General features: G+C 40.1%; 1 protein-coding gene across 1 annotated transcript in view; it reads left to right on the top strand.

Annotated features, from left to right (window-relative positions):
* Window positions 1–3,069: 3,069 nt before the first annotated feature.
* The window catches only part of LOC116742613 (phosphatidylinositol 3-kinase regulatory subunit gamma), an 83,657-nt gene continuing 67,618 nt past the window's right edge, over window positions 3,070–19,108 (top strand). The window contains exon 1 of the mRNA XM_032610364.1: window positions 3,070–3,936. Coding sequence (XP_032466255.1) covers window positions 3,831–3,936 — 106 coding nt within the window. The 5' untranslated portion in view covers window positions 3,070–3,830. The remainder of the gene's footprint in view (window positions 3,937–19,108) is intronic.

The following is a 19,108-nucleotide window of genomic DNA, read 5'->3' as shown; positions in this document are numbered from 1 at the left end:
AATAATAAAAGTATGTTTCCGTTTTGCAAGGCTTTAAAAAAAAATCTTGTGCTCAGATGGCACCTTTAATCACGAAGAACTTTTGGCTGCGTTCCAGGCTGATTCTGCTGGCACAGAGAGGTCTGAGATCATACCCTATATTCAGTGCACAGAAGAAATATTTCACCCATCTCTGAAATAAAGAGGGGGAAACGGAGCATATTTGAACTGTTTCATAGCAAGACAAGAGCAGGGTGAAAAGTGAAGGACACTCTGTCTGTTTGGAGTTACAGAAAGGTACTATTAATTCTAAGTACTTAAGTGGCATTTTTTTTCATTCTCAGAGTGTTTCACAATAAACTAAGTAGCTTGCATAAATCTGAAGGTAATCTCCAATTTCACAGATATATAAATGAAGGCAGATTTTGTGATTTACCTAAGACTACTTTAAATTTTAAAAAGGCAGGAGGCAAAGGGGAAAAAACAACTCCCAAAGTAGCAGGTTGTGACCCAGGAGTTTGAGCTCTTACAGCTGAATTTACTCCACACCCAGGCCAAATATAATTCTCCAGGATGGAAATGATCCAGGGCACCAGAGCTAACATTGTCTACCTTTGCCAAAGAGCCTGAGGCGGTTTGGTGACAAGTAGTCAGAACCTCACTTCTATTTCTCAACTGAAAGAAAGTAAAGCCAACATCATATGACAGGCACTTCCCACCATGGCAGGGCACTGGTTCAAGCCCATCTGAAGGAAGTGTGCTTCCCCTTGATTCATCGTTGCCTCTTGCATCACTGTTATTCTTTGGAGGCCTCCTTTATTTGTTGGACAGTTGGGTCATATGATTTTAGGTGGCAAGGTTGAATCACACAGCTTTACTCAATGTGTCAGTATTGAGCACACATTATATACTGTGCTGTTTCTTCACTACGTTTCCCAAAGCCTTAGCTGTGGGGAAGGCCTGGGTGATTGCTCTGTGCATTGGAAATTGAATCCCCGCCACTAAATCATGAGAAGTGGTCCAGGCAAAAGCTGCTATGGAAATCTGAAAGCTATTATCTTTTCCACACTTCCTCTCTTCACCTTCATTTTGTTTGGGAATGCACAGGGACACCCGTGAACAAAAATAAACCAACTTGCCCCTGACTGATTGTTCTGCTTTTTGAGTTATCAAATGTGAGTACTTCTGGCTCCCAGATACAGTGAAGTAAAGAGCCTGCTGGGAAACCAGCCACAAATTAGGGTTGATCTTCCAGTATCTTCTACCTGGAGGAATGGTTCAGGACATTCAAATTAATGTGACCTGTCCTAGGTTGATTTGGCTCCAGAATCACATTTGGATTTCAGAAATGTAAGCAAGCAAGCATATGAGAATACTGGTATGTTTTCTCAGCTCAACCCTGTCCATTCATTCTTCCTGGCTCTTTTTAACCCATGACTTTATACTCAGTCCATACACATTTTGACTGCTCCCAGGAACTGTCTCAACTCAGAGCACCTTTAAGGAAGGCAGAACCACTTTAGGAGGTTGAGGATGAAACGTGGCAACTTTTCCACAGGCATGTCAATACAGCAGAGCCACTCATGGTAGGAGGTTTTGCTAGGGCTTTAATCAGGTTGTCAACCCAAACACAATGGGCTTCGTTACTCCTGTGAAAAGAGGAAAGAGACCAGTTTTTGGCCTCCCCAGACTGTATTGCAGGGTATGCAGAATGGCAATTCCAGGCACAAGCTTCACGAGACACAAATCTGCTTTTGGCTGTTCCGTGTCCCCCCAGCAAGTGAATTAGCAGTTTCTGAAATGCGTGGAAATATTCAGCATTTTAAGAATGGGTGTAGGGATTGGGTGTATGTGGAAAGGCATCTGTCGGGGACACAGAATAGAGCCCTTTTGGCGAGGGATTCCAACACCTGTGATTTATCTCAAAAATCACACACGCGCTGTAATTGCAAGGCATTTTTTTCCGGCTTGAGCACTAGAGCCGAGGGGCCTGCTGTGGCGCTCCACCATTTATGTCAGGTGTGGGCAGTTCCCTCTGGGTTCAAAAATCCTGGGGTGGAAAGCGCAGGGTAACCGCGAAATACCTGCTTAAGAAATGCCTCACTGCTCAAGGGGAGAAGTCGTGGCTGGGCTCAGGTAGCGGCCGCGGACGGCTGCACGGGGCCCATGGGAACAACCTCTCACTTAGCAGCACGGTCCTGCAAGTGGGTTTGTGGACCTTTGCTTTATTTGACAACTTATCGTGGGGGGTGGGGCGGACTGTCTCAGCTCGGATAAGAGGTCCGTGGGGAGGGACTCTAACCGGGGACCTCCTAAGCACCAGAAGAGCGCGCGTCCCGCCAAGTGACAGCACGCGCCCTCTCTGTCCGCTCCCCTCCCCCGCGGCCAGTCTCCGGGCAGAGGTGTCTCGCGCCAGCCCGTCCTCCCCCTCTCCTACTCGTCCGGGCGGACCGAGCCTCAGCGGGAGCCCCGCCTGTCTCCCGGCAGCTTGAGCCCCTGAGCGCTCGCCGAGCCTGTCAGTAACCGCCGTTTGCGCTTTCTTTCTTTCTTCTTTTTTTTTTCCTCCTCTTTTCTTTCCCCCTTCTGCCTTTGTCCCGCTTAGTAACTGGGCTGCGACCAATCGCCGCCTCACCGGCCGGCGCCGGCTGGCTCCTGATTGGCTCGCTTGGGGCGCGCAGCCGTCTCCCGCTCCTCAGCTGGAGCAAGGCAGACAAAAGACGCAGGCTCCGGGCTCCGGCAACCAGGCTCAGCCAATCACCAGCCACTTCATCCTCTCATTTCCCCCCCCCCTCCCCTCTCGCCTCTCCCTCCCCGCGCGGCTCGCGTGCTCCCGGCACTGACTCCTGGCGAGTGGCCAGCGCCCGGGCCCTACCATTCTGATTGAGGCTGGGGGGAGAAAGGTTGGAGGGTTAAGGAGCCGAGGCCTAGGGAGCGGTGGGGAGAGTTGATAGCCGAGGCGGAGGACAGCTTCTTAAAGAGTCTCTCAGGCACCTGACAGAAGCCCCAACACTTCGAGGCAGAATAGAGTGGAAGGGGCAGTAGCGATGCTGGCCATCCCCCCTGCTCGGCGCGGTTAGGTGGCGCCTCAGCGGGAGAGCGTGGGGGCGGGGGAGGGTGTCCCCCCTCCGCGCCGTTAAAATGAAACTCTAGTGGCTTGAGTCAGGGCAGAGCGTGAGGGGAGCCGGCGCTGGCGAGCTTGCTTGCAGCCGGGCGGGAGCGCACGGCCAAGCAGAGATAACTGGACACTCGGACGGGCCCCCATCCCCAGGCTGCAGCGGCTTCGGTTCCGAGCCCGACCGGAACGGAGCCCGAGTCCTGGCCCCTGAGGGGATTTCTCCCCGCAGACCAGTGGGACCCCGAAACTTGAACGCAATACCCAACCTCCTTTTTATGCCTTCCTTTGTCACTTACCCACCTTTCTCCCAGCGCGTTCTTTTCCCCCCCCTCTCTATTCTCCCTCTTTCGAAGGACACAAAAGTGGCTTCCGCGGAAAGATTTGAAGGCGGTGGGAGCTTTTTCTCTTTGGAGAACGACCGTGTAGGAGGGATTTTGGGGAAGCCGCTTTTTAACACTTCTGCCCTCCGCCCCCCAAGCCTTTCTGTACCCCTTCGAGGAGAAGAGCCCGTAGATTGAACGTTCGGGGGGCATTTTGCTGGCTGCCAAAGCAGGAGCGGGGAAGAGGACCCCGTCCTTGTCCTGGTAGTTGGCTGGACTTGTACCGGCCGTCGGAAACCCCGAAGTACATTTCCGAGTGGGACTTTTACAGATATATATTTTTAGATTTTTAAATAGCAGATAAAAAAAATATATGCTTTCTATATATTTCCTGACGACCTGCCCCTGACAGCGCGATGTACAATACGGTGTGGAGTATGGACCGCGATGACGCAGACTGGAGGGAGGTGATGATGCCCTATTCGACAGAACTGATATTTTATATTGAAATGGATCCTCCAGGTACTTGGGAGAAAAAAGAGAGAATCTTGTGATGGGTCTGATTTGTGTTTAACAAAACCTTGGTGATGTTTTCAGGGCAGAAGTATTCTTGGGTGAACTAGGTTCGGGATGAGGGGCAGATTTGCAGTTAGAGCTGCAGTAAAACTGCTTCTGGTTTACACGTTTAAAGTTTTCAGTTAGGACCCCGATCCTATTGTCCTGTGAGAGTGGGGGTGGGGGCTGGGGTGGGGGATGGGAGGAGAGACCCGTTTCTTTTACTTCTTTGCCTTTGCTTGTCGTTCGGTTTTTTGTCGTACCCTTCACCACCGCCACCCCCTTTTTTTTCTTTTTCAATTAAAGATTCTTCTACCTGCAAAGGATGCTTTATATCCGAGTCTTGAAGTCAGTCTTTGCCTTTGGGGAAATTCTTTAAAGCTTGTCATTTCGTACGTTTGTCTTCTTTGGTTCGCTGTGTTTTACGTTGGTTAACTTCTGAAACTGGGTTACCTATGTGATGATTCGTTTTAAGACCCCCTTTTTCTCTCACGGAAACCGAATGCCGGTTAGTGATTTTCAGGGATTGGGCGTTTTTATTCAGTCAAGGCCTTAGTCTGAGGTTTTTCTTTTCAGAATATAGTCACTCAGATCTACGTGCCCTATTTTATTACTCTTTAATTTATGGTGATTTAACTTCATTTATGGGATAGAATTTAACGTAACTTCAATTCTTAGCGTAAAAAAAGGAGAAACCTTTTTTGTGTGAATATATGTGATGTGTACATATATGAGATAGGTTTGAGTATACATAATGTAAAGTATACATACACTGTATTTTTACTTTAGAGCTTTGTCTGAGATCCTTACAGACATTTTGTGTATCTGGTAGGAAAGGAAAAGGAAGGAAAAATGGAAAAGTTGGGTAATTTTTTTTCTTTAAAGTCTACCCCATTTTATGATTATTAGCTGTCAGATTTTCAAACCCTGTTTGCAGTTATAGACAGCGCTTTATGTAATGATTTTTGAATAAGTAGAGGGCCTTTGTGACTATTTTTGTTGAGGATGAATTCGTTATGTCTTTAAAAAATGTGTTATAGCTAAGCCTATAGAATAAATTGTGTGTCATTGGGGAATCTCAGTTATCATAAGACTATGTGTTTTTGGAAGCCTTTGAAAGGATTTGAGCCCATGAAAGTGTAATGAAGTATAACTGTCTTATAGGATGTATGTAGAAATTATTTCCTGTGTCCTTGTGAACAGTGAATTATCCTCTTTGTTTTTTTTTGAGAGATAGAGTGTTAAATGATGTTACATTAAAAACTAGTACTAATATTGAATCAACCTTTTTCACTCTTAATGATCACTTAGAATTTTTTCGTTTCCCTTCATTTTGGAGCCTTCTTTATTTGCTTTTATAATTGTGACTGCAATCCAGATGCAGCTTTTTTTGTATTTTGCAAAGTTTGTGAGATTTGCCACCCATCTATTGTGTGTATTTCCCCCTTTGTTTCCCCCCAATGGTAAAGCATCATTTCTATTAGATGCATTTATCATTCACATAAATGGAAATTTAGTACATCATTGGTTCCTCTCCTGTAAAAAGTAAGGTTAATAATTCTAGATTTCTGTTACTATAAGAATTATATATTCGAACTGCCTTAGAATCATACTGTATCACATAGTATCTTGCCTTGCAGACATACAAAGGGAATTTGTTGGGCGGAGAGGTGAGTGGGGAGGAGGGGAGAAAATGAAGAAGGCACTAATATTTGAAAAATATGGGCCTGGTAGAAGTGTAGACCGAGTTGAGTTGAGTTGTCCAGAAATGATTTTAAGAAAAGTGAACTATTATAATTATGTAGTAGTGTGGGTCTTACAAGATTGTATAGAAAATTCTGATCCAAACTTTGTGTATTCCATGGAAATAAACTTTTGAGTTTAAAATGTTCATCGTTAAAAGAAATTTTGCATACTGTGATTCTAGTCAGAATATTGAAAGTATGGTTATGCTGCTCTTTATTACCCATTTTATAGTCTTAATGTAGAATACAGTTAGTTATTCCTAACAGCTTTTTAAAAAGGAAGCACACTTGAGTATGCTGAAGTATTGCCTATGAAGTGAAGTAAAAGTGTAATGTAAATAATGTGAGCAACCTTGTTTTGTGTGGTACATTAAGTTTCGAAACATTTAAAACTAAGTTGATTTTTAGTGAAGAGGTTGCAGCATGTCTTGTATCTGCCTTTTTCCTAGTTCCTGTCCCAGATCAAGCTCTTATTTCCTGCGTGGACTGGTGTGATAGTGCACTGACTGTTCTCCCCATTTCTACTCTGTCCAATCCACAGTATTATTAAAATATCATCTGATGATTTACCTTCCAATGGTAAATCTTCCGATGACTTTAAAAACCGTCCAATGGCTTCCCTTTGCCTACTGAAAAAAAGCCCTTTCTTGCTTATCCTGTCACGTAAGTCCCTTTATTTTTGCTTCCAGCCTAATATTCCAGTCTTTTCTCCTCCTGGAGTCCATCACAAGTTCTGTGGAAGCTATTTTATACTTGCTGTTCCTTACTGTGTGTGTTTTCCTCATCCTCGGATGCCTTTCACTTTGGGTTGGAATCTTGTATATGTTAAGGGCCCTGGTGAGATGCCTTCTATGCCAGAATGTATGTTCCATGATCCCTTCTGTTAGGAGACATCCTTCCCTCACTCTTCTAGCACTTCTCAGATAGAACTTCTTCCATTCTGTCTAGAGTAGCTTCTGCATTTATTTATGTATACTTCCCCCTTTGGAATTGTCTTCCCACCAGCTTATGAGCTTCTTAGCTTGCTCAAGGTCTTGCAAGTAGTAGACAATTTAATAAATATGTGAATTAATGAATACCTAAGGAGCATCATTTCTTTCTAGCCTTTAAGTGCTTTTCTACTTAAGGTCTTTGGTCACCTCATTTCTTGGCTATTGCAATAGCCTAGGGTTAAGTAACTTTCAAATTAAACAGTTGTTGACTTAGGTTCCTTAACTATAATATTAATATTACAGTTTTCAAAGTATGGCTTTCATTTTAATTTTAGACTGAAGCATAAATGTGAAGTTTTTATCTGTTATTGCTTCCAGCAGCCTCAAAAACTAGTATTGAAAGGTGTTTCCCTCCAGCCTGTATTTTCAAAAACTACCATTACCATGCATCCTGAAGGTTTCTAATAACTGCACGGATTGCTACATCTATTACAATTTATTGACAACGTAAGGATTGGATCCAGATGGGACTTTGATGTCTTAATGTTTATGTAGTTCCCAGAAATACTGGGAAATACTGGACTGTTTAGATGAAACAAAACTTTTTATTTTGGAGATGTTAAGATTATGGTACAGAGAATTGCTTTTAAGCATCTCAGTTAGTCCTGTTGTGATTTGGGAATCAGGATTATTCCATAACAGAACAGTTGCTGGATAGGCCTCTCAGAGAGCCCTGTTTTGGTATAGGAGCTATTGGAGGATTACCAGTACATAACTGATCATAAACTCATGCCCAGAGCTTATAGATAGTGGTCTATTAGCTTGCACTTTAGTTTTGACATTGTTATTGTATTTATTTTGAGGAGATGTAATAAATGATTTATTTTTTAAACTAATGGATACAGTTCTTTTTAAGATTGTCTGTAGACTTTTTTGTTCTTATCAAGACTAATTTCTGAAATAATCTGTACGGCAGCAACATCTCCTCAGTGGTCACTAGAAAATTAAAAATTTAATTGCTTGGCAAAACATAAATACAGGAAGGTCTAGAAAAGTGGTTCTCATTTTTTTTTTTTTAATCTCAGTACCCTATTTTTTTTTTTTTTCGGTACGTGGACCTCTCACTGTTGTGGCCTCTCCCATTGCGGAGCACAGGCTCCGGCCGCGCAGACTCAGCGGCCATGGCTCACGGGCCCAGCCGCTCCGCGGTATGTGGGATCTTCCCGGACCAGGGCACGAACCAGTGTCCCCTGCATTGGCAGGCATACTCTCAACCACTGCGCCACCAGGGAAGCCCTCAGTACCCCTTTTATACTCTTAAAAATTATTGAGGATCCCAAAGAGTTTCTGTTTAAGTGGGTTGTATCTATTGAAATTTACTATTTTAGAATAAAACTGAGAAGTTAAAAATATTTAATTCATTTAGAAATAATAAAGCATTACATGTTAACATAACTTTAAAATGAGAAAATAGCTATATTTCCCAAAAAACAAACAAAAAAATGGGAAGAGTGGCATCATTTTATGTTTTTGCAAATAACTTTAATGTCTGGCTTAAATGGAAGACATGTAAATTCCTAAGTCTGCTCCTCTATTCAGTCTGTTGAGATACCACAGGTCATAGCCTCTGGAAAACTCCACTACACAGTTTGTGAATGAATGAGAGTACAGAAGGCAAGTAATGTCTTAGTGACATTCTGAAAGTATTTTTGATCTGTTGGACCCTCTGAAAAGGTCTTGGGGACTCTCATTGGTCTCTGGACTACACTTTGAGAAGTACTGGTTTAGTAGTTACTTGACTACATAGTTTGATGGCCAACCCAGTAAAGTATCTTCTGACTTTTTTGAAGCCAAATGAAAAGGTTGTTTCAGGAAACTTTCTTGCTTTGGCATACTTGGTATTTTCATCCTGGTAAAATTTAGATTAAGTGACATTCTGGTGGAGAACTAGCATACTGGCCCTGTGGTTGAAGGAAATATCTGCTGAGAAGCAACACTGAAGAAATAGGTCACCTGCCACCATGTGGTCCTTACTATTAGCAGACTGAGCATTCTGCTTCTCTGTAATTTTTCTTTATAACTCTGAACATTTGATGGATTCATCTTATGTAAAATGCTTCTCCTATGTGTAGTAAGGTATTTCTTTTATGAGCTACATGTCACTTTTTAATGATGCTGTAGTATGGGACAAATGTTAATATCATCAAATGATGTAAAAAGCCATGCCAACTTTTTCTGCATGTTCTTATTGAAAAAGATTAGCCATTGCTTTCATTTAATATATTATAGTTTATAGTATATCCAACTATGTTTCATTAGAAATATGGTAAGTCTTCATTTTATAATGCTTTTAAAATTTATTCTCATTTTTTATATTTATCTTAGAACGTAGAAAAGATTGGACATGTTTATGGTCACCATATTTAACAAAGTAGATAGAAAAATAATTACAAATATGTCTGTGTGATATGATATAATTTTTATTGATATTAAAGGGGGATGTAGTCTGAATGTAGTAGGAAGAACACAGGCTTTGGAAACAGATGGTATGGGTTCCATACCTAGCTTTGCTTCTTACTCTGCCCAAGGTTACGTGCCTAGTGCTTAACCTCTGTGAGCATCCATTTTCTCTTTTGTAAAATTGAACTAATATGTACCTTTCACAGTTGTTCTGGGAATTAGAAGTACTATATCATAATATAGCACAGTGTTTGGCACATGTTATATACTCAGTTCATTGTAGCTTATATTTTAAAGCATATTTTTGTTTAAAGATTTTTTTTTTGATGTGGACCACCTTCAAAGTCTCTATTGAATTTGTTACAATGTTTTTATGTTTTGGTTTTCTGGCTGTGGGGCATGAGGGATCCTAGCTCCCTCACCCCCTGCACCAGAAGGCGAAGTCTCAACCACTGGACCGCCAGGGAAGTCCCTCTTAAAGCATATTGATAATATTTAATTATCTTAACTCTACTGCTTTGGACACTCTTGCAGTCAAAACCTCTTGAGCTATCTTGCTCCATTCTTGTCTCATCCTTGACATTTAAACTGGGGCCGTTTTGTTTTTGGAAGAATTCTCTAGGGTCCTTTCTAGTTATAACATCTCATGAGTCTATGGAAATACGACCCAAGTCATCCTTTCTTTTTAGTTTCTATTGCCCTTGTTCCTCATCACCTAGCATTTGAAATGGTTTGTAATACGGTAATTGTTGCCAACATTTGTTGAGTAGTTATTACAGAACAAGCACTATGTAAATGCTTTCATATGTAGTATTTCCTTTAGCCATACCACAACCTTATAAAATAAGCACTATTAGTATCCCACTTTACAGACAGGAAACTGAGGCATAAATGTGTTTAGTAAATTATTCAGTGCCTCACAGCCAGCAAGTAGCAGAGCAGGTCTGTCTGCCTGACTCTAATGCCCAAGTTCTTAATCAGTGCCTCCTAAGTGATTGCTTTTTTTCTAATTTTTTCCCCTCCCCCATAAATTCATCCTGAATTCTTCAGCCAGGTTAATCCTACAGAAATGTTATTTTCATCGTCTTACTGCTCTATTTAGAAATAATGAGCAGCTCTCCATTTCCTTTAAGCAGAGGCTATATTCTTAAACTTGGCTTACATAGTCTTTAGTAATATGGTACCAATTTACATTTCCAACTTAAATACTAATCCTCTATTCTCATTTCTCATCTTGCCCAATTCCTTGCTTATCCCCTCAATATACCTTGCTTATCCCCTCAATATACCTTGCTTATTTCCACCTCCAGCCTTTTGGTTATGCCGCTTCTTGTGTTAGATTATGCCCATCCCACCCCATCTTCAAATCAGGATCCTTTGCAAGTCCTTCTTCCTTTTTTTCTTCCTCTGAAAATTCTAGCACTGAACCCCTTAATTATCTAGGGCTAAGGTCTGTTATTTTGACACAAAATCATGTTATATTATAGCACTAATTATTTTGTGAATATAATTTATCTCCCCAACAAGGTAAGCTGCTTGAGGTCAAGCTGTCATATTTCTTTTGTGTCTATTTTTTTTCTCTAAATACCCAGTGTCCAAATATTTTGTTAAATCTTAGACCTGTGGACCCAACCAGCTTCATTTGTGACTTGTTTCAAAATATTGATATTATTTATTATCAACATGTGACCTTTAAACTTATAAAGGTAATTTATTCTAACAAAAGAAATAATGAAAAATTCCAATACTTAATGTTATCAGCAAAATTTTATGGTTTCATGTAAAACTCACATTTGAAATTTGGAATAATTAAAGTGAGTAGTAAGTTTCTGAAAGTTTGTTAGGCTAGTTTTAACACAGTATTGGGTCAAATGTAGATTTAATTTACTTAATGTGTTACTATCCCAATTAAATTTAGATTGTGTAGGACCTGACTTGGGATAGCAAGGTAAGGTCAAGCATAGAGCCTTATAAATCAGTTTCCAAATTGTTTGCCCATATATGGTATATTTTTTGTTTCTTGTGTATTATTTGTAAGTTACTATAAAGTAAGAGGGTTATCTAATTTTTTTAATAAAAGAGTCAGTAGGCTAGGTCCAGCCTGCCAGATCATTACCATTTTGCATGTCCCACGTTAATATAAAAACTGCCCTGTGCCCTGTGAATATGAGCCAACACAAAGCCAAAGTCAACACCATGATGTCATACCATCCGCCATTATCCAGCCTTGGATTTCCTGTCTGATGTTCTGTTTGTGGACCAGATTAGTTGTCTCCCCGTGTGTAAGGGTATAGGGCAACAAATCCAGAGCACGTAGCTATGTAATCTTAAATACCTATTGTTATAGTTTCTTTTTTTTTTTTGGCTATGCCATGTGGCTTGCAGGATTTTAGTTCCCCGACCAGGGATTGAACCCGGGCCATGGCAGTGAAAGCGCTGAGTACTAATCACTGGACCACCAGGGAATTCCCTAGTTTCTTTTTTTTAAAACTTAAGAAAAAATAAATTCAATCATGAGTAAAAATTTAAAATTTGTGTATAAATTGTTTTGGAGAAGGCCTTATTGAAATGATTGTGCTAGAAGAATACTGCTTTAGAGTTCGTTCTTTCACATGTATCCTTTTTAACTTTCTAACTCTACAGCTGAGTCACTCAGTATGGTATAATTCCTGTTGAACTTCTAATATGCATTTGTAGAATTAGCTACAAACCTTTTTTTAAAGATAGTTTAAGATAAATTTTATTTTTCTTATTTAAAGCACTACAAAAATACTACATAGTCATTGTGGAAAAGATAAAAAATACAGATAAGTAAAAAGAAGAAAGTAAGAGCTCCCGATCCTACCACACAGAATAACCACTGTGATCACCTTTAGATATATTCTTTCACGTGTGTATTTCTCATTTCAAATTCAAATGAGACAGTACTGTAAATATCTGCTTTTTAAGGTATTTATACAAACTTTTACATTTGAGAATAGTTTTAGATTTACAGAAAAGATGCACAGAGAATTCCCATATACCTTTCACCCTGTTAAATACCTGCTTTAAAAAAAATTTTATTTAATTTATTTTTATTTTTGACTGTATTGGGTCTTCATTGCTGCGCACGGGCTTTCTCTAGTTGCGGTGAGCTGGGGCTTCTCTTCGTTGCGGTACAAGGGCTTCTCATTGTGGTGACCTCTCCTGTTGCAGAGCATGGGCTCTAGGCGCGTGGGGTTCAGTAGCTGTGGTGCATGGGCTCAGTGGTTGTGGCTCATGGACTCTAGAGCGCAGGCCAGTAGTGTGGCACACAGGCTTAGTTGTTCTGCGGCATGTGGGATCTTCCCGGACCAGGGATTGAACCTGTGTCCCCTGCATTGGCAGGTGGGTGCTTAACCACTGCACCACCCGGGAAGCCCAACACCTGCTTTTTTTTCATTTAATTTGTCATGAACACTTTCCCATACATAGTACTGAGAGTTAAATATAAGACAGGCCTTTTCCTATCTTACCAGTTGCTTTCTAGAAGATGAGGAAGCTAACTTCTCTGGTTGACAGTTTCCTTACTTGAGTCATGTAGGTGTTGGAATAGAGTATATTAGTATATTAAGTAAATGAGTGTGAAGAGAGAATCTTGTAAAACTGTAAATGCCAAATTTCAAAGTTTAGTAAATTAAGTAAGTTTGGTATATGAAACCTTGGACTTGTAGAATGATTTATGATTTGAATGACTGATGTTAAAAATTAGGACACTTAAGTAGGAGGGAGGGAGACGCAAGAGGGAAGACATATGGGAACATATGTATATGTATAGCTGATTCACTTTGTTATAAAGCAGAAACTAACACACCATTGTAAAGCAATTATACCCCAATAAAGATGTTTAAAAAAAAAAAAATTAGGACACTTAAAGTAACCCATAGATCAACCCATACATGTCAATTAAAATGTATTAGCTAGTTAGAAATTTAGAGGCAATATAGTGGGGCTGTTAAGAGAGAGGGTTCTGGAATCAGATTGCCTGAGTTCAGATTGTGCCTCTGCCACTTCGTAGCATATGTCATTGAGCAATTTACTTATGTTTTCTGTGTTTTGGTTTCCTCACCTAAAAAATGGGGATGATGATGGTCCCTACTTCAGTAGGATTGTTGTGAGAATTAACAACTGTAAAGCAGCTAACACGCCCAGACCATATTAAGCATCCAAAAATGTTTTTGTTCATGTGTATTGATTAATTCATGTTTTTCAACAAATATTTGATTGCCAGATAGTGTTCTAGGTATAGCAGTGAACAGAACAGCAAAGCTCCCTGTATTCATGGAGTATACATTTTTTTTTTTGGAGTATACGTTTTTAAGGGAGGGGAGAGAACAAAGAATAAACAAATTCATAAGTGAAATACATAGTGGTGGTGATAAATGATATGGAGAAAAAGCAGAGAACAAAAAGAGAGTGCTGGGTGGGGGACCTGCTATTTTAAATAATAGGACAGGGAGGGCCTGACCTAAAGGAAATGAGGGGGCTAGCCAGGTAGATATATGGGAGCTGAGAGGGCGGGGGAGTGTGCCTGGTAGAGGGGATACCATATGACTTACTCTGAGGCAGGAGCGTGTGTGTCATGTATTCAGGGATCGTCTACGAGGCTAGTGGAATGAGGGGAAAGTAGTAAGATTTAAAGACAAGTAATGGTGTGGATGGTGGGGAAGACCATGTAGGACATTGTAAGAACTTTGGCTTTTAAAACTTGACTGAGGAATATAGCCAATATTTTATAACTATAAATGGAATATAACCTTTAAAAATTGTGGATCACTATTCTGTACACCTGTAACTTGTACATCAACTTATACTTCAATAAAAAAAAAACTTAACTGTGGTGAGAAGCCATCCAAGATATTAAGCAGTGATGTATTATGATTCCTGGCTTAAAAGGATGATTCTGGCTGCTGGTGGAAGTGGAGAAACTAGTTAGGAAGCTACTGCAATAAGCAAGCTGAGGGATGGTGGTGGCTTGGATAAGGGTGGACGCTGAGGAGGTGGTGAAAGTAGTTGGATTCTGAATATTATGACCAGTTATGTAGCTTGTCATTTCTAAACTGACTTAATTATTTTCTAATTTCTTAGCTTTAAGTATGCTTTAGTAATGAAAAGATTTAGCTTTTAAAATTATGTCAAAACTATATATTTTGGATGGATTTTTCTCTTTTTTGAAGTGTTATAATTTCTAATCTCTGCCATCTGAGTGCAAAGCAGCATAATATGTGGCCTTAGTTATTTGATGAAGGCTTACTCATAAGTTGCTTTGATAAACATTACTGTATAAATCTAGACTGTACTATAATTTACTTTCAAAAGTAACTTTGAAAAGAAAATTATCTTAAAGTTCTAAGTTTCTGTGGTGGGCTTTGAAGGGGAGAAGAAATTAAAGAGAAGGAAGCCATGCCATATATGTTTCATTTTACTTTATGTGCTAAAGTTGTTAGTGTTTTAGAATAATTAAACTATATTTATGTGTTTTTGCTTATTAGTGGAATGCTTAAGTGCTTGAGTATAGACATTGCTTTGAAATAGGGAAGTGTTGCTCAGTGTTTAGGAGCTCTGAACTCGGGCTGCTTGGATTTCCAGTTCTAGCCCTGTCTACTTCTGGTTTGTGACCCTGGACAGTTTCCTAATCTATATAGCAGGGAGAAGAATATTAACCCCATTGTAGGGTTGTTGTGAGAATTACATGAATCAGTACATGTTAGACACCTAGAGCAGGTATCTGTTGTTGTTATTATTTTTATTATTAAGCTGGGATGCTTTGTGACATATCTCCTCTGTTCCATTCAGATGAAGCACCAGCCTAACATTTAAATTGAATTGAAAAGTAATTTAAATCTTTATTCCATCTTCTCAAAAATGCCAAAGGGGATTACATTCATACCATATTGCATTACCACTTAAAATCTGATTTCCCCATTTTTTTTAAGAGTATCTTTTTAAAAATAATTAATTTTGTCTGCACTGGGTCTTCATCGTGGCACATGGGCTTCTCTAGTTGCGGCACGTGGGCTTCTCTAGTTGTGCGCAGGCTCTAGAGCGTGCGGGCTCAGTAGTTGCAGCGCGTGGGCTTCTCTAGGTGTAATGCACGGGCTCTCTAGTTGCAGCATGTGGGCTTTGCTAGTTGCAGCATGTGGGTTCTAGAGTGCGTGGGCCCAGTAGTTGTGGCATGTGGGCTCTCTAGTTGCAGTGCGTGGGCTCAGTAGTTGTGGCACATGGGCTTAGTTGTGGTATGTGGGATCCTAGTTCCCCAACCAGGGATCGAACCCAGGCCCCCTGCATTGGGAGCTCGGAGTCTCAACCACTGGACCACCAGGGAAGTCCCTGATTTCTCCATTTTTGATCAGTGTCTTTGCACGGTTAATCCCAGACTTCCTTCTCTCTTTTAAAACTTGCCAAACTCTATAGCAACTTGAACAGTCTCATTGTTTTTGTTTCTTTCCTCCCTTTCTCAAACTTATTAGTTTCTCTTCCAGGAGTACCTGTTTCCCTTTCAGCTCTCTCCTTTGCCTATTTCATTACTCTGATCTGTATAATAAGGGCCAGGAACCAAGGGAGTAAAGAAAAGAAACTATGAATACTCATATAGCAACATATTTCATTTTGTCACACTTCTCTGCCATAGAGGGTATAACATGTTTGACTTTTAGAAAGAAGTTTGCTTAAGACAATCAGGTAGTTCAGACCTGTTGTAGGATGTTAGCTCAGGACTTGGGAGTTTAGTCTTTTTCCTAGTAGTCATGAACTATGTAAGAGAAGTTATCACTTCTGTCTGACGGAGATTGACGTGGGCCTCTCTTTTGATTCCTAGGGATCAACAATGGGCATTTAGAGTAGAGTTGCCAGATAAAATACATTCAGTATGTCCCATGCAATATTTGGGACATATTTATACTAGAAAGTTATTCATTGTTTATCTGGAATTCAAATTTAACTGGTTGTCTTGTGTTTTTATTTGCTAAATTTGCCAAGCCTAATTTAGAGAGAGGCTAGACAGTTGAATAGACACTATTTCCTAGTACATTCTCCCCATGGAGATAGATGTGTAGGGATAGACATGTAACTTGTTGTAATGGATATCAGGATTTTTTAGTTTCAGTAGCAAAAAGTCCAACTCAAATTGGTGTAACAAAGAGAATTTATGGGTCTGTGTAGTTGAAAAGTTGAAAGGGGATGAGGGAATAAACAGGGTTGTACTGTATAGCACAGGGAACTATATCCAATCTCCTGGGGTAAACCATAATGGAAAAGAATATAAAAAAAGAATGTATATATGTGTATAACTGAGTCACTTTGCTGTACAGCAGAAATTAGCACAACATTGTAAATCAACTATACTTCAGTTAAAAAAAAAAAAAAAGGGAATGGGGGTCCCTGGCTGGGTTTGATTAAGGCTGTCAGGCTTTGGCCCTGTTTTTCTGCATTTCTCTTGGCTCTCCCCTATATCAGTTTTTTTCTCAGGCTGGCTTCCCTGGTAGTACAAGATGATTGCCTGTGGCTCCTGGGAATACATGTTTCCTCAGTTCTGGGTGGGAAAAAAGGATGCTTCCCACAAATATAACACAGAAATCCTGAGTTTGTCACTATTTAGACTATTCCTGTGTCTCAAAGGATCACTGTCTTAAAATCTGGATTCCTTGAACTATTAATTGTAGCTTTCTCTGTCTGGTAAACTTGAGAGTGCATCAGAACCACCTGGAGGACTTGTAAAAACACAGATCGCTAGGCCTTACCCCCAGAGTTTCTGATTCAGTAGGTTTGGGTTCTAAAAATTTGTATTTGTAACAAGTTTATCCAGATGTTACTGATTTGGCTGGTCTGCAGACCACACTTTGAGAACTACTGCTGTGTGTAATCAGGGCCTACTCCTGGAGCTGGGGAAGGGGTCAGTCCCACATAAACTCCTTACCAGTGTGGGGAAGGAACAAGACAGGTTTTGAGGAGATAATTACAATGTCCACTAAAGAGAGGACTGCTGGCTGTTTTTTGCCTGTCCAGCTTCCTTTCCCTCTTTTTTTTTCTTGTTTTTCCTTCCCTCTTATTTGGGTAACAGCTTCCTGATTTTTGTCTTGGAACCATTCCTCCCCTATTTGCAATCAGTGTGGCTTAGGTAGAATTGATCTAAGCCATTGGCTTTAAGGGTGGGCACATGACCCAGGCCTGGCCAATAAGATCACTGCATTTGCCTGGCCAGGGGAATTAGCCTAGGAGTTAACAGGGCAGTGATCTTTGTAATATAGTCAATGCACATTACTATACGTTACTATTTACTGTCCTGACTAGTGATATAAAGATGGCATAATCCTTGTCCTTAAGGAGCTCAGACTGTAATTAAGGAGTACCCACATGTAAACAAATGCATGTAGTACTTCTCTTTATAACTTCCTCCCTTTCTCATGTTTATCATCTAACATACATTTCCATTGTATACTGTATTACCCACTTTATAATCCTTAACCACAGTTATAATTAGTTGTTTAGCATCTTTAGTCCTTATTAGATTATCAGTTCCATCAGGATAAGGGCTGAGTCCTTAATTAACTGCTGGGTTTCCAGTACCTAGCACTGTCTCTGGCACATAGAGGTACTCAGTGAATATTGATTGAATGAATGTTTTACGTATAGTAATAGAAAAATGTATAAAAAGAAGAGGGAATGATTGGTTTACTGGTGGGGTAGTAGAGAGGTAGCAGCCTGAGTAAATGCACACAACTTGGTGTATTTGGGAACTGTAACTAATTCAGTTTTGTTGAAACAAGTGTGAGGTAGGAAGTGGTGGTAAATGAACCTGGAGAGATAGGTGAGGGCCAATTGATGAAAGGCCCTGAATGCTACACTTAGAGGCTGGATTTTTTCCTATGGGCAGTTGGGGAGCCACTGACTGATTGGTTTCAAGTAGGGAAAAGAATATATTGGCTGCAAAGTGAAAAACAGATTGGAGGAAAGCCAGATTGAAGAAAGTAAACTCTCTAGGAGGCTATTTCAGTACAGATGAAAGATGTTATGAAAGCCTAAGGTAAATGGAAAAAAAAATAAGAACAATATGGAGGTTGGGGGGAGACCCTGTGCATAAGAACTCATGTGGACTCATGGAGATTTTTACTATAATTTAATTTTGTTTTAGCAACAGAGACTGCCTTAGCCAATCTTAACTACTGACACATAGTTCTACATACATACCCACTTTATATTTGTAACTAGAGATTATGTTTCTGTTTTATCTTCTAATCATTTAAAAAAAATAAGTGGAAATTACCTGTCCCCCACCCCCCCCCAAAAAACCCCTAAAGTAAGGTAGTAGCAGAGAGAATGAATATGAGAGTTATTTAAAAAGTAGAATTGATGGGACTTAGAGACTATTTTGAGAAAAATCAAAGACTCTAGAATGATTTTTAGTTTTCTGGCTTGGGAGATGGTGGTACCATAAACTAAGAGACACAATTTAAAGAGGAAGGACAGCTTTGGATCATATGGAGAGAAGTGTAAATGTGTATTTTATTCTAGGTACTCTTCTAATGGCTGGGAATATAGCAATGAACAAAACAAAGTGCTTGTTTATGCAGGAGGAGATAGGACAGTAAACAAATTAAGAAGTAAATACATAGTTATGTTAGGTGAAGACAAAGGCTATAGAGGAAAAAAAACTACTGGCTTAGGAATTCCCTGGTGGTCCAGTGGTTGTAACTACACACTGTCACTGTGGAGGGCTCGGGTTCAATCCCTGGTGGGGGAACTAAAATCCCACAAGCCATGTGACACATCCAAAAAAAAAGGAAAAAACAAAACAAAAAAAAGCTACTGGCTCAGGGAGATGGAAGTCAGAGAAGGAATTACTGTTTTATTTTGGGTAATCAGAGAAGGCCTCACTAATATGGTGATTTAACCTTATTGTGACATAAAATACATATTAATAAGTATATAAAACATAAATGTACAGTTTACTGACTTCATATAAAGTGAACAACCTTGTAACCACCA

Source organism: Phocoena sinus, chromosome 1 (genome assembly GCF_008692025.1).
Source record: "Phocoena sinus isolate mPhoSin1 chromosome 1, mPhoSin1.pri, whole genome shotgun sequence".
In the NCBI taxonomy this organism is placed as follows: Eukaryota; Metazoa; Chordata; class Mammalia; order Artiodactyla; family Phocoenidae; genus Phocoena; species Phocoena sinus.
Note: the sequence above shows the minus strand (reverse complement) of the source record. Positions and strands in the feature narration are given on the sequence as shown.